The 14,957-nt window shown below is 40.3% G+C and overlaps 1 protein-coding gene across 1 annotated transcript; it reads right to left on the reverse strand.

Annotated features, from left to right (window-relative positions):
- Positions 1-8,686: 8,686 nt before the first annotated feature.
- Positions 8,687-9,721, reverse strand: LOC113769242. Its single transcript, XM_027313708.1, has 2 exons — positions 9,337-9,721; positions 8,687-8,811 (listed from the first exon to the last, which is right to left on the reverse strand). Exons 1-2 carry the CDS (start codon positions 9,719-9,721, stop codon positions 8,687-8,689), a joined length of 510 nt encoding a protein of 169 aa, XP_027169509.1.
- Positions 9,722-14,957: the final 5,236 nt, after the last annotated feature.

The following is a 14,957-nucleotide window of genomic DNA, read 5'->3' on the forward strand; positions in this document are numbered from 1 at the left end:
ATCTTGTGTACAAAGGAAGGCTCACTTCCTTCTTGCCCGAAACTCCACTCGGTCAAGTTAGGAAATTTTACTATCCCTCAAGACAACCCTCACAGGACTACACTATTGAAGTATTCACTCACAAATGAAAAGTTTAAAATGAACTTCACACCACCAAGACTACAAATCTTCCTTGGAGAGTGTTTCTCACTAAAACTACTCTATATCTTTTGTATTTTCAGTGTGCAAAAGTTATTTGAAGTTTCTGACCATGCACTATTTATATAAGATCAAGCAAGTGCTTCATTACTGTTTCCAACGGATAGAAAGTAGCTGAAGAGTCAACTAGCCGTTGGGAGTATCGGACATCCGGTACTTCCGATGCTTACATCCGATAGCAGACAGAGAGTTTGAAAGATTCTATCGGACGTCCGGTATTTTCGATGCTTGCGTCCGATAGTAGACAGAGAGTTTGAAAGATTATCTCAATTCTATCGGACGTCCAATATTGATTTTGTGAGCGCCCGACAGCTTTCGACAACCTTTATCTTCTATCAATTTGCCCTTGTTCTTTGAATCAAATTGATTCAAAACTGAAAAGATTTCTTATTGAAAAGAGATTAGTAATATCCAATTATTTTGTAAACATCAAAAGACAGGGATCAAGATCATCAAGAGGGAGACTTGAGAGCTTTTCATTTCTTCCTCCATCTTGCTCTTGAAGATCACTTGAAATCCCATCACCCACTACAATTTTTCCTCTTCTTTTTCTTTTTTTCTTGTTGAGGGCTGAGAGAGAGAGAGGACCGAGGGAGAGAGAGAAAGCCGAGAGAGAGAGAGAGCTTGAGAGAGAGTGTGTGTGCAACCAAGAGAGAAGAGACACCATCCATCTTGCTCCTTGTGGATTTGTGGAAGAAATCACCAAGCAACCTAGAAGATTTGACATTTCTTGAGAAAACATGAAGGGGTGAAGTTTGGAAGGAAGTTTTGAGATTGAATCACACTAGATCTAGTTAGATCTTGAGATAAGAACCAAAAATCACCCTTAATCTTTAATTTCTAGCCATGAAAATGTTAGATTCACTTGATTTAAGTAAGATCTAAGGTAGATCTAGTAAATTTCTTGTAGTTATACCACTAGATGTTCTAGTGGTTGAAATACTAGCATAGCTCTTGTTTTATTGGTTGGATTTACTTGAAAATTTTTCATTGATAACCAAGAGCTAATGATTGATGAATCCCATATGGATTTGAGTGAGTTTTGTTGACTAAATCGTTATTTTGTTGGTGAAATTCTCGAGGAATTTTAGGAGGTGCTAGCCGAATAAAAAGGGTTAATTTTTCCACCTTCATTTTTGTCATTTTTGTGTCCTTTTTGACTAAATCTCACTTAAGTGACTTGGTATTATGTTAAACAATGATTATATGTTGAATTGGAGTTGAAAGTTAGGAATTTTAACGGTTAAAAGTCACTTTATTTCACTATTTTTGGACTAAAAACTATCCGGACAGCAATGGTTAATTCGAGACTGTTTTGCCCTTGATTTTGTGTTTTCAATTGTCAAATTTTGGAGAAAACTATTATAGATATATATTGCTTTCATAATTCGAGCTTGCGTGTCGAGTTCAAGTGAATTTGGTTTAGTTTCGCGAATTGTTGGAGCGAAACTTATTGTCTCTTTTTACTTGTTTATAGGAGTGATTGAAAACTGTGATACCGATCCTTATTTGGAATCAGAGTTTTGATATATTGGTGAGTTTTCATGCATGTTAGCTGTCTTGAATTTGCAAATGTGACATAGATGTGAACTTGATGTTATGACTGAGATGAATAGTGTTCTGAATTGTTGAAGTGCTGTGATGTCGTCTGGGTTGTTATCCCATCGACGATCAGTGATTGATTGTGCATGTTAATTTTTGGGAATTCCTAAGTCCTATAGGTAAGTCTACCGATTCGAGCCAGTCATGGGACTTGATTGAGGAGATTTGACGAGTCATATGAGAGTGTTTTATATTCATTGGATTTGACGTTTAGACTTGTCCCTTTTGAAGTGAAAACTATAGTATGCTCGAGCAATACCTATTTTAAATGTTTTGGATTGGGGGCCTGATAGGGGGAGTCGTTGGAAGGAGAATGAAGTAAGTGGAGTTTGTGACGCCCCCACTTCTCCCTAAGGCGAACCAAAAGATATCCGCGGGACGCCTACCCAGCTCTCGCCAGGACTCAAGCAATTCCATTCAAGCTTATTACCAGTCTACGCAACACAAGTAAATAATTTAAATACAGTAAATGTGGAAGTGTTCAAGCTTAACAATAGTCATCCATTATCCAACCTGCACTTCGGGTGTTCAAAGTACATCTTAAATCTCAAATATACATCACGCCCCGAAAGTTACATTTCAATTCCAAAAATACAACCCAAAACCAAGGGCATAGCCAAAATATAATAGAAACCCTAAACAAAAGTACATCAGGAGGGTTTCTCCAATACATCTCTGAGTTCAATCCTGTTAAGGAAAACAAATCTACAGGGTGAGCAAAACGCTCGTGAGGCCAAGAACACACATGCAAGCACGTAGTCCAAATAACAGTCCCAAATAACAGTTCAAGAGATAATTATAAGTAATTAATAAAGCCAGTGAAAGTAAACAGAAACAATTCAAGGATATAGTAGCTCTCAGGAGCTAAATTCCAATTGCTGGGTCGATGACATTCGTATACCTCCCCGCGATGACACTCCGTCAACCGGATCGGTATTTCCAATCCGTAGAACTCCACTAACTTCCCATCCGTCCACCGTACACCGCTCCGGGCCCGCACGACATTTATAAGGCGATACTCCACGAGTATGCCAAGCAAGATCTCTCAATAGATCAAGCTTATCATGTGAATCTCATGGCTCACCGAGGTTCCCGACCAAGCCCATGCCGGCTCGAGTTCCAAGGTTGGCCTATGAGTTTGGACGTCCCCCATGTACATGTAAATGTCGAGAAGATTCACTCCAACGACGTATGCACTCATAGCATACCAAGTCATGTATACAAGTATTTGACAGGTCCAAGCATGTAATTCAGGATATGTAAGTCTAGCAAGCCAGGCCAAGCATGAATCAATTATTTCAAATGAGTACGAGTGCGATAAAGTACACACTCGACTCCATTTTATCAAAACCAGGTAGATTAAGCAAGACAAGCATGTATCAAGTTCACAGGAGTTCAAGTAAACATGCACTTGACACTCACCAAGTAGTAAGTAGTCTCAACCGAAATTTAAACGTTCACCGTAGGATCCTCTTGAGGGTGCTCGTGTGCGCCTGAGCAAATAATAGTGAAGTATCACTCATATATCCCAATTATCAAGGAAGATTGCGCACTAGTGCAATCCATGTAAATTTCATGAAAATGAACTTCAATTACTTGTAAATCGAGGTTCAAGTAAAGTTTCATAAAGTAAAAGAGCAATCGAGTTTGTATCTTGGAAATCAAGCGTAGAACGTTTGAATAATATCGAAGGAATAAGGAGTATTTGAAAAACTCCATTTTCTTAGAATTTGGAAAATTTCCGTTTTGATACGAGTCTTTGAAAAATCGTATCTCGCTCTACAGAAGTCCAAAATTGGAAAAATTGATACCGTTGGAAACCTCTTGGAAAGTACTAAAAGCTCTTAGAAGACACTTTTCCTTGAATCTAAGTGGAAGGTATTCAAAAATGAGCTCAAAGTTGTTGTTCCAGAACACTCAGAATTGAGCCGGGGTTGGTTTTTCGCTAACTTTGGAAATTTGGCAAAATTCATACGTTGCAAAACAGCCCGTAAAATTTATAAATCATTTAAAGTTGTAAGTAAGGTTTAGCACAGAACAAGCGGATCGAGAATCGGAGCTTTGAGCACCGAGATACGGCCGCTCAAATTTGGAGAAAAAAAATGAAACTGTTATGCTATTTTTCCAGATTTGAGTTCCACAATTTGGGACTTTAGTTTAGTAACGGAATGGAATCGGAACGGCACCAAGTTTGGTAAGAAAATACTACCATATAAGGGCCATTCCCATGTCAAATTCTTTGGAAAAATACCTTCAGGAGGGTATTCAACCGAACAACTAAAGTTTCAAAAATCCTAAGGCAAAATTGCCTTGGGCCCTTTTGTTTTCCATTTCCAAACATTTGGCCAAGGAAAAACCTCCAAACATGGTTCATTAGTGTAGGCAAAGCCTAAGGAACATTCATGGTACATTTGGTAGGTGTTTAACACCAAAAAACTCAATTAGCAAGTCTACACCAAGCCTTGCATCAAATCTGTCCAAAAGTTAGGGTTTTCAAGAGCAGGGTAGGTTCCGTATTTTGATCACAAATCACTCAACTTAACTCAGAATTGAGCATGGTTTATGGAGTTGGAAAATAAATTCATAGAGCTATAATTTCACAGAAGAAATCATTCTGAAATTCGGCACACAACTAGCTCGAATTCAAGCCTCAAGTTGCAGCCTCAGCATTTCGTTCCTGGAAAACAGAAACAGAACAGCCGATTTTAAATGGTTGGTTCGGGTCACATATATGGAACCAGAACGTTAATTTTACACCGTTGGAAAGTTTGGAATGTCTACTTTCAAATGCCACTGACGGAACTCGATTTCGACGTCGGAGCACAGAGTTATGGACGAAACAAGCGAGCTGTCTGAGCATTACGGGAACAGTTTTCCAGATTTACTAGCTTCACGAAATTAATCCATTTGACCAACCAAACCTCAATATTTTTCAATGAAATTTTATACACCATCTATACAATATATAAACATCATATACCAGCCATTAAATCCTCAAAATTCTGCAGAAATAGGTACGTTCAAAGCAGGGGCAGAATCGAAACTTTTTACCCCATGCACTCCTTGAAGTTTATACTAATAATACACCATTAATCTACCATTTTTAGCACTAAACCAACATTAAATCCTTCACCAAGCATGAGATCAGCCCTCAAGACAAAGGTGGGAGTTCATAGAGCCCACCCATTTCATTTTACACCATAAACAAGCTAACCAATGACATACTAGAGCTTAATCATGCAATACAACTTCCACAAGATAAGATTCTATGAGTTGATCATTATGTACCTCCTTGGTGTGCAAAGACCAGAAATTTCGGCCCCCCTTTTGTCCAAGAAAAACCGTGAAAGCTCCCTTCTTTTGTAGCTAGATGAACTCTCCAAGTGTTAAGCTAAGTATGGTTAAATTTTGGTGGTGTTTTTGTTGAAGAAATGAGGATGAAAAGTGAAGAACTTGGGTGTTGTTTTTGCAGCTTGATGGCCGGCTGTTCTTGTGAGGAAGAGAGAGAGAGTTGATAAAAAATGTAGCTTCCTTAGGAAGCTTCAAGGTGTGGCCCAAGTTGGTGCAAAAGTCAACTCTCCTCCGCGCGTATACGCGCGTGTTTTGGGCTCGATTTCTCTCGAGTTTATTTCACTAGTACACTAAACCTCTAATACACTTATATTCATATAAATATTATTCACTCTTAATTATCCCAAAATAATGGTCTAAAGTCCCTCAATTAATCGCGCGTTTGAAAACGCGTATTTCCAATTTAGGCGCGATAGAGTGAAACCTTCGAGAAATGCTTATAACGATCGTACCACTAACTATCACATGAGTACTTAAACCTAAAATTACCTATTTTAGGACCATTGTACATGTCTCCAATTTTCCGAGCGTATTATACTCCCAATTGGCTAAAATTTCAAACACGTTTTCACTATTTCACTAAACAAGCTTCTAAGAAAAATAATTTTTGAAACGAGACACTTTAAAAGTATATCGAAGCTATAATACCATGTACTTAGGTCTAATAAGGCTAGAAAATATTATTCGTGGCAAAAATCCAAATAAATAATTGATTTAGCCAAAAATAGGGATTTAAAAATAATAGTTTTTCGAGTCCTCACATCCTCTCCCCCTTAAGAGAATTTCGTCCTCGAAATTTTACCTTGATTGGCAAACAAGTCTGGATACTTCTCTCTGATCATTTCTTCAACTTCCCATGTTGCTTCCTCAAATCCGTGGTTCCTCCAAAGAACTTTTACTAGCGGTATCTGTTTGTTCCTCAATTCCTTCACCTTTCGATCCAGAAGTTTCACCGGTTTCTCCTCATAGGTCAAAGTCTCATCAATCTCAACATTTTCCGGTCGTACGACGTGAGAAGGGTCCGGATGGTACTTCTTAAGCATAGATACATGAAACACATTATGGATTCGAGATAAACTCGGCGGTAATTCCAACTTATAGGCTACACTCCCCACACGTTGGATAATCTTGTAAGGCCCTACAAATCTCAGTTGTAACTTCTTTCCTTTTCCAGACATCAAGCTTTCTTTCTAAGATGTAATCTTGAGAAATACCAAATCTCCAACAGTAAACTCCAAATCCTTTCTCCGATTATCGACATAACTCTTTTGGCGGCTCTGGGCGGTCTGAAATCTTTGGCGTACCAACCTTACTTTCTCATTAGCTTCTTCAATCCAAGATACTGTGGTCGGGTCTAAGATTTTCCGTTCACCTATTTCGTCCCAACAAATTGGAGACCTACATTTTCAACCATAAAGTGCCTCATACGGAGCCATCTGAATAGAAGAGTGGAAACTATTGTTGGAGGCAAATTCCACTAAAGTCAAAAACTTACTCCAATTCTCTCCAAAATCCAGAACACAAGTCCTTAACATGTCCTCAAGAGTTTGAATTGTCCTCTTAGACTGTCCATCAGTCTGGGGATGATAAGTGGTACTAAAGTTCAACTTAGTCCCCAATACCTCTTGCATCTTTTGCCAGAATCTCGAAACAAATCTCGGATCTCTGTTGGACACGATACTTACAGGTATTCCATGCAACCTAATGATCTCATCCAAGTACAACTTGGCCAGCTTCTCTAACGGGTATTTCATATTAATCGGTAGAAAATGGGCCGATTTGGTTAATCTATCCACTATCACCCAAATAGCATCATGGCTTCTTTGTGTCCTTGAAAATCCCGATACAAAATCCATGGTAATGTTTACCCATTTCCACTCAGGTATCTCCAAGGGTTGCAAAAGTCCCGACGGTTTTTGATGTTCGGCCTTAACCTGTTGGCAAACTAAGCATGTTTGGACAAATTGGGCAATCTCCTTTTTCATATTCTCCCACCAGTAAAGACTCTTCAAGTTCTGGTACATTTTATTCCCTCCAGGATGTACCGTAAACTTCGATCGGTGTGCCTCTTCTAAGATTTCCTTCTTAAGTCCTTTATCTTTTGGCACTACTATCCGATTCCGAAATCTCAATATTCCATTTGACCCCAAATTAAAATCCGTCTTGTCTCCCATTTTAACCTTTTCCACCCACTTTTGCACTTCAGTGTCCTTTTTTTGAGATTTCTTAATGCGTTCCAACAAAGTGGAATTCACTACGATATTCTCCAAAATGACCTTTCTCGGTTCCAGTCGAGAATTCCAATAATTAACTTCTTCCAACAACTGAAATTCCTTAACCATCAATCCAACTACTTGCACTTGACGGCTCAAAGCATCGGCCACTACATTGGCTTTCCCGGGATGATATTTAATCGTACAATCATAGTCCTCCAGAAATTTCATCCATCTACGTTGCCTCAAATTCAGCTCCTTTTGAGAAAATAAGTACTTAAGGATTTTGTGGTTTATAAAAATCTCAAATGTCACTCCGTACAGATAATGCCTCCATTTCTTCAAAACAAAGACCACAGCTGCTAACTCCAAATCATGAGTCGGGTAATTCCCTTCATGCGGTTTCAATTTCCTAGAGGCATATGCTATCACTCTGTCATTTTGCATTAGAACACACCCCAATCCTTCCTTAAAAGCATCCGTGTAAATCACAAAACTTTCCTGTCCACTTGGTAGAGCTAACACAGGTGCTCTTGTCAACCGTTTTTTCAACTCCTGAAAACTTTCTTCACACTTAGGACTCCATAGAAACTTCCCATTTTTCTTGGTCAATTCAGTCATGGGTCCAGCAATTTTCGAAAAATCCTGGATGAATCTCCTGTAATACCCTGCCAATCCTATAAAACTTCGAACTTCCGTTGGATTTTCTGGTCTTTCCACTTTGAAACAGCTTCAACCTTAGCTGGATCCACTTTAATCCCATCCTTAGAGATTATATGCCCTAAGAAAGTCACTTCTTTTAACCAGAATTCACACTTGCTAAACTTAGCATATAATTGGTATTCCCTCAAAGTTTGTAAAACAATCCTCAGGTGTTTTTCATGCTCTTTCACATTCTTAGAATACACCAAAATATCATCAATGAACACTACCACAAATTGATCCAAATAAGGCGTAAAAACCCTATGCATTAAATCCATGAAAGCGGCAGGTGCATTTGTTAACCCAAATGGCATCACGACAAACTCAAAATGTCCATACCTCGAGTTAAAAGCAGTCTTGGGTATATCCTTCTCCAAAATCCTCAATTGATAGTAGCCCTGTCTCAAATCCAATTTCGAGAATACCACCGTCCCTTGCAATTGATCAAATAACTCATCAATATGGGACAACGTGTATTTATTCTTAATTGTAACATCATTCAAGCCTCGGTAGTCTATACACAGTTTCAAACTCCCGTCCTTCTTCTTAACAAACAAAATTGGGGCTCCCCACGGCGAATCACTTTCCCGTATAAAACCCCGTTCTAACAAGTCTTGTAGTTACAATTTCAACTCCTTCAATTCAGTTGGGGCCATTTGATATGGCGTCTTAGAAATAGGGGCTACTCCTGGAGTTACATCAATCTTAAAGGCTATTTCCCGTTCTGGGGGTAGGGACTCCAATTCTTCAGGAAAAACATCAAAAAATTCTTTCACTACAGGCATGTCTTCCAAATTCACCTTATCACTAGGGGTGTTGATAAGGAAAGCCACATATCCTTGAGCTCCTTTACTTAACAACTTTCTAGCCCGGATCCCTGAGATAAGTGCAGACGAAGCTAATTTACCCCTTACATCCAGTTTCAGGGTTGCTTCTCCTGGAATACGCAACTCTACAATGTTCGTCCTACAGTTTAACTGAACATTATAACGGGCTAACCAATCCATCCCCAAGATTACATCATATCCCTTAATCGTCAAAACAATCAAATTAGCCAATAATTTTCGTTCCCCAATCCAGACTTCACAATCTCTATACACCAAATTAGCAATTAGACTTTGATCCCCAATAGGCGTTTTAACCTCTAGATCATATGGTAACTTAAATGGCTTCAAGTCTATCCCACTCATGAAATTAGGGTTTACAAAAGAATGTGTAGCACCTGGATCAATTAAAACCCTAGCTAAACGGTGAAAGATTGGGATTGTACCTTCTACCACCTCAGTCGCCTCAGGAACTTGTTGATAATCCAGTGCATAAACCCTAGCCGGTACTTTCGGTCGGATTCCTCCGGCACTGGTTTGCTTAGAGGCTGACTTTTCCGGTCTCTGGGTATCATCTCCCGTCTTCATTTTGTTTGGACAGTTCGCGAGCTGGTGCTCGGTACTACCGCAGGCCAAGCACTTCCCAGACTTCCTCCAACAGTCATTTTCAAAATGATTGGGTTTTCCGTAGTACCCACACGTAACTTGAGGGGTCACCGTTGAACCACTAGAAGGCGCTCTCCTTGCCTGTGTCAGTCCACTACGACCTCCTCTAGATAAAGCTCCTCTTGAAGCTCCGACAGTCCTCGGTCCTCCCGCTCCTCTTCCCATTTTGAAAGGCTGTGCACTTTTACTAGCTTGTCCGGAGGTATGGCTAGAAAAGTTTCTTTTTCTATTGTGGAAGTCCCTCACTTGCATCCTTGCATTTTCTACCCTTTGAGCTTTCTCTAATGCCTCAGTGAACGTAAAGATTTAGGCTGCAGCCAAGCCCTCTTGTATCTCCACATTAAGTCCCTGAACAAACCGTCTAATCCTTTTTCGCTCATTGGTCACCAATTCGGGAGCGTACTTTGAAAGCTTAGTAAATTTTCCTTCATACTCAGCTACACTAGGAGTTCCCTGTTTCAGCTTGATAAATTCATCCTCCCTCTTCTCTTGGATTAAGGGCGGAAGAAACTTTTCATTAAATTCCCTTGTGAAATTCTCCCAAGTCCAAGGGGTTTGAGTTCTCTCCCATTTTTCTTTTATCAGATCCCACCAAGCACGGGCTACTCCCTCAAATTGGAAAGCAGCGAAGTTCACTTGCCTATCCTCAGTGTAATCCAGAGCGGCGAATATGTTGGTCATCCTCTCTAACCAATTCTCCGCTACTTCAGGGTCGGGTTCACCAATAAACTTAGGCGGGTTGAACTTTAGGAACCTTTCCAAGGATCTATCCTCTCCTCTTTCCTGACCCCCAGGTTGGTTGGACGGTCCAGGGCCTTGTCTATCAGCTAAGCGCTCTAGGATATCAGTCATCCTATTAATGGCAGTAGCCACTTGATTACCCTCAATATTTTTCTGACCTTGGGTCGGTCTAGTTGCCGATCCCTGGTCATCCCTTTGAGGTTGGGCCTATCTAGTCCCTCGCCCACGACCTTGACCACGGCCTCGACCACCTCTTAGTCCTTCCATAACCTAGGCGTGCCTAGTGCAAGAAATAAATAAATTATGTGATATAAAGTAGAAAGCAAGAACCAATCAAGGAAACATTGAAAATAACAATAATTTACATTCATTAGCATATCAAGTTCATACAATTAGCAAGTCATGGGGTAGTCACAAAAAATATAGCACACAGGTGCCACAAGAGTACTTTTAGTCACAGAAGACTAAAGTAAAAGCAAGTGCTTCAAAAGTAAGCCACACAGTCACGCAAAATACAATGACCTCAGCACTTAGCATCACCCTTGCTAATTCTAGCTGTACTAGTCAAAAGAGTCAAAAGAAAGGTCAATCAATCTAGACCTAGTCCGCAGTAGGACTATCAGGAGGAACCTCCTCCTCAGGATCCTCCTCCTCCTCAGAGCTCTGAGCTACACCCATTGCCTCATCCACTAGCCTAGTGGCATCAGCTAGGATCCCGGAAGCCCTATCACGAATCTCATCCCTCAACCTAGTAAGCTGAGTCCTAGTATTCTAGAGCTCCCCATTAACAACAGCAGATGTAGGTACCTCGCCCTCTATCACCTCCTCGAGCTCGGCGATCCTCTCGCCCTGAGCGCTAACCATCTGTCTAAACTCGTCCACCTCAGCCTGTAAATCCCGATTAAGATCCACTAACTGACGACGCTCGTCGTCCAAAGCAAGCACGAGGTGGTTCGGGTAGGCAAAGGTCACCCTACACGAACATCGGAGATATCTGTCAGATGGGGAATAGCGTACTCGATCTCCTCCAGGTAGAGCTCGGTAGAAGATAGGCCTAGGAGGCACTATATGACCATTCGCATGGCCATTCCCGTCAGCTGCTGGAACTCCATTTCCATTTTCCATCCCTACAAAATAATAACACTTTTCGAGTTAGAAATTTAATCACTACTTAGTTCGGATGTCGTTTATGCATGCCTAACCCATTCACTAGTATGCCCCAAATACCCCCTAAGGTATAACTTAACTATCCGGTCTCGGGTCTTAAGAGTAGAGTATCTAATATGTCTCCCATATAGATCTCTAACCTAGCGCTCTGATACCAACTGTGACGCCCCCACTTCTCCCTAAGGCGAACCAAAGGGTATCCGTGGGACGCCTGCCCAACTCTCGCCAGGACTCAAGCAATTCCATTCAAGCTTATAACTAGTCTACGCAACACAAGTAAATAACTTAAATACAGTAAATACGGAAGCGTTCAAGCTTAACAATAGTCATCCATTATCCAACCCGCACTTCGAGTGTTCAAAGTACATCTTAAATCCCAAATATACATCACGCCCCGAAAGTTACATTTCAATTCCAAAAGTACAACCCAAAACCAAGGGTATAGCCAAAATATAATAGAAACCCTAAACAAAAGTACATCAGGAGGGTTTCTCCAATACATCTCCGAGTTCAATCCTGTTAAGGAAAATAAATCTACAGGGTGAGCAAAACGCTCGTGAGGCCAAGAACACACATGCAAGCACGTAGTCCAGATAACAGTCCCAAATAACAGTTCAAGAGATAATTATAAGTAATTAATAAAGCCAGTGAAAGTAAACAGAAACAATTCAAGGATATAGTAGCTCTCAGGAGCTAAGTTCCAATTGCTGTGTCGATGACATTCGTATACCTCCTCGCGATGACACTCCGTCAACCGGATCGGTATTTTCAATCCGTAGAACTCCACTAACTTCCCATCCGTCCACCGTACATCGCTCCGGGCCCGCACGACATTTATAAGGCGATACTTCATGAGTATGCCAAGCAAGATCTCTCAATAGATCAAGCTTATCATGTGAATCTCATGGCTCACCGAGGTTCCCGACCAAGCCCATGCCGGCTCGAGTTCCAAGGTCGGCCTATGAGTTTGGACGTCCCCCATGTACATGTAAATGTCGAGAAGATTCACTCCAACGACGTATGCACTCATAGCATACCAAGTCATGTATACAAGTATTTCACAGGTCCAAGCATGTAATTCAGGATATGTAAGTCTAGCAAGCCAGGCCAAGCATGAATCAATTATTTCAAATGAGTACGAGTGTGATAAAGTACACACTCGACTCCATTTTATCAAAACCAGGTAGATTAAGCAAGACAAGCATGTATCAAGTTCACAGGAGTTCAAGTAAACATGCACTTGACACTCTCCAAGTAGTAAGTAGTCTCAACCGAAATTTAAGCGTTCACCGTGGGATCCTCTTGAGGGTCCTCGTGTGCGCCTGAGAAAATAATAGTGAAGTATCACTCATATATCCCAATTATCAAGGAAGATTGCGCACTAGTGTAATCCAGAAAAATTTCATGAAAATGAACCTCAATTATTTGTAAATCGAGGTTCAAGTGGAGCAATCGAGTTTGTATCTTGGAAATCAAGGGTAAAATGTTTGAATAATATCGAAGAAATAATGAGTATTTGAAAAACTCCATTTTCTTAGAAATCGGAAATTTTCGTTTTGATATGAGTCTTTGAAAAATCGTATCTCATTCTACACAAGTCCAAAATTGGAAAACTTGATACCGTTGGAAACCTCTTGGAAAGTACTAAAAGCTATTAGAAGACACTTTTCCTTGAATCTAAGTGGAAGGTATTAAAAAATGAGCTTAAAGTTGCTGTTCCAGAACACTCAGAATTGAGCCGGGGTTGGTTTTTCGCTAACTTTGGAAATTTGGCAAAATTCATACGTTGCAAACCAGCCCATGAAATTTATAAATCATTTAAAGTTGTAAGTAAGGTTTAGCACAGAACAAGCGGATCAAGAATCGGAGTTTTGAACACCGAGATACGGCAGCTCAAATTTGGAGAAAAAAAACGATACTGTTATGCTATTTTTCCAGATTTGAGTTCCACAATTTGGGACTTTAGTTTAGTAACGGAATGGACTCGGAACGGCACCAAGTTTGGTATGAAAATACTACCATATAAGGGCCATTCCCAAGTCAAATTCTATGGAAAAATACCTTCAGGAGGGTATTCAACCAGACAACTAAAGTTTCAAAAATCCTAAGGCAAAACTGCCTTGGGCCCTTTTGTTTTCCATTTCCAAACATTTGTCCAAGGAAAAACCTCCAAACATGGTTCATTAGTGTAGGCAAAGCGTAAGGAACATTCATGGTACATTTGGTAGGTGTTTAACACCAAAAAATTCAATTAGCAAGTCTACACCAAGCCTTGCATCAAATGTGTCCAAAAGTTAGGGTTTTCAAGAGCAGGGCAGGTTCCGTATTTTGATCACAAATCACTCAACTTAACTCGGAATTGAGCATGGTTTTTGGCGTTGGAAAATAAATTCATAGAGCTGTAATTTCACTGAAGAAATCATTTTGAAATTCATCACACAATTAGCTCGAATTCGAGCCTCAAGTTGCAGCCTCAGCATTTCGTTCCAGGAAAACAGAGAAACAGAACAGCCGACTTTAAATGGTTGGTTCGGCTCACATACATGGAACCAGAATGTGAAGTTTATACCGTTGGAAAGGTGGGAATGTCTAGTTTCAAATGCCACAGAAGGTACTCGATTTCGACTTCGGAGCACAGAGTTATGGACGAAACAAGCGAGCTGTCTGAGCATTACGGGAACAGTTTTCCAGATTTACTAGCTTCACGAAATTAATCCATTTGACCAACCAAACCTCAATATTTTTCAATGAAATTTTATACACCATCTATACAACATATAAACATCATATACCGCCATTAAATCCCCAAAATTCTGCAGAAATAGGTATGTTCAAAGCAGGGGCAGAATCGGAACTTTTTACCCCATGCACACCTTGAAGTTTATACTAATAATACACCATTAATCTACCATTTTGAGCACTAAACCAACATTAAATCCATCATCAAGCATGAGATCAGCCCTCAAGACAAAGGTGGGAGTTCATAGAGCCCACCCATTTCATTTTAAACCATAAACAAGCTAACCAATGGCATACTAGAGCTTAATCATGCAATATAACTTCCACAAGATAAGATTCTATGAGTTGATCATTATGTACCTCCTTGGTGTGCAAAGACCAGAAATTTTGGCCCCCCTTTTGTCCAAGAAAAACCGTGTAAGATCCCTTCTTTTGTAGCTAGATGAACTCTCCAAGTGTTAAGCTAAGTATGGTTAAATTTTGGTGGCATTTGGTGGTGTTTTTGTTGAAGAAATGAGGATGAAAAGTGATGAACTTGGGTGTTGTTTTTGCAGCTTGATGGCCGGCTGTTCTTGTGAGGAAGAGAGAGAGAGAGTTGATAAAAAATGTAGCTTCCTTAGGAAGCTTCAAGGTGTGGCCCAAGTTGGTGTAAAAGTCAACTCTCCTCCGCGCGTATACGCGCGCATTTTGGGCTCGATTCCTCTCGAGTTTATTTCACTAGTACACTAAACCTCTAATACACTTATATTCATAT

Source organism: Coffea eugenioides, chromosome 4, assembly GCF_003713205.1.
Source record: "Coffea eugenioides isolate CCC68of chromosome 4, Ceug_1.0, whole genome shotgun sequence".
Lineage (NCBI taxonomy): Eukaryota > Viridiplantae > Streptophyta > Magnoliopsida > Gentianales > Rubiaceae > Coffea > Coffea eugenioides.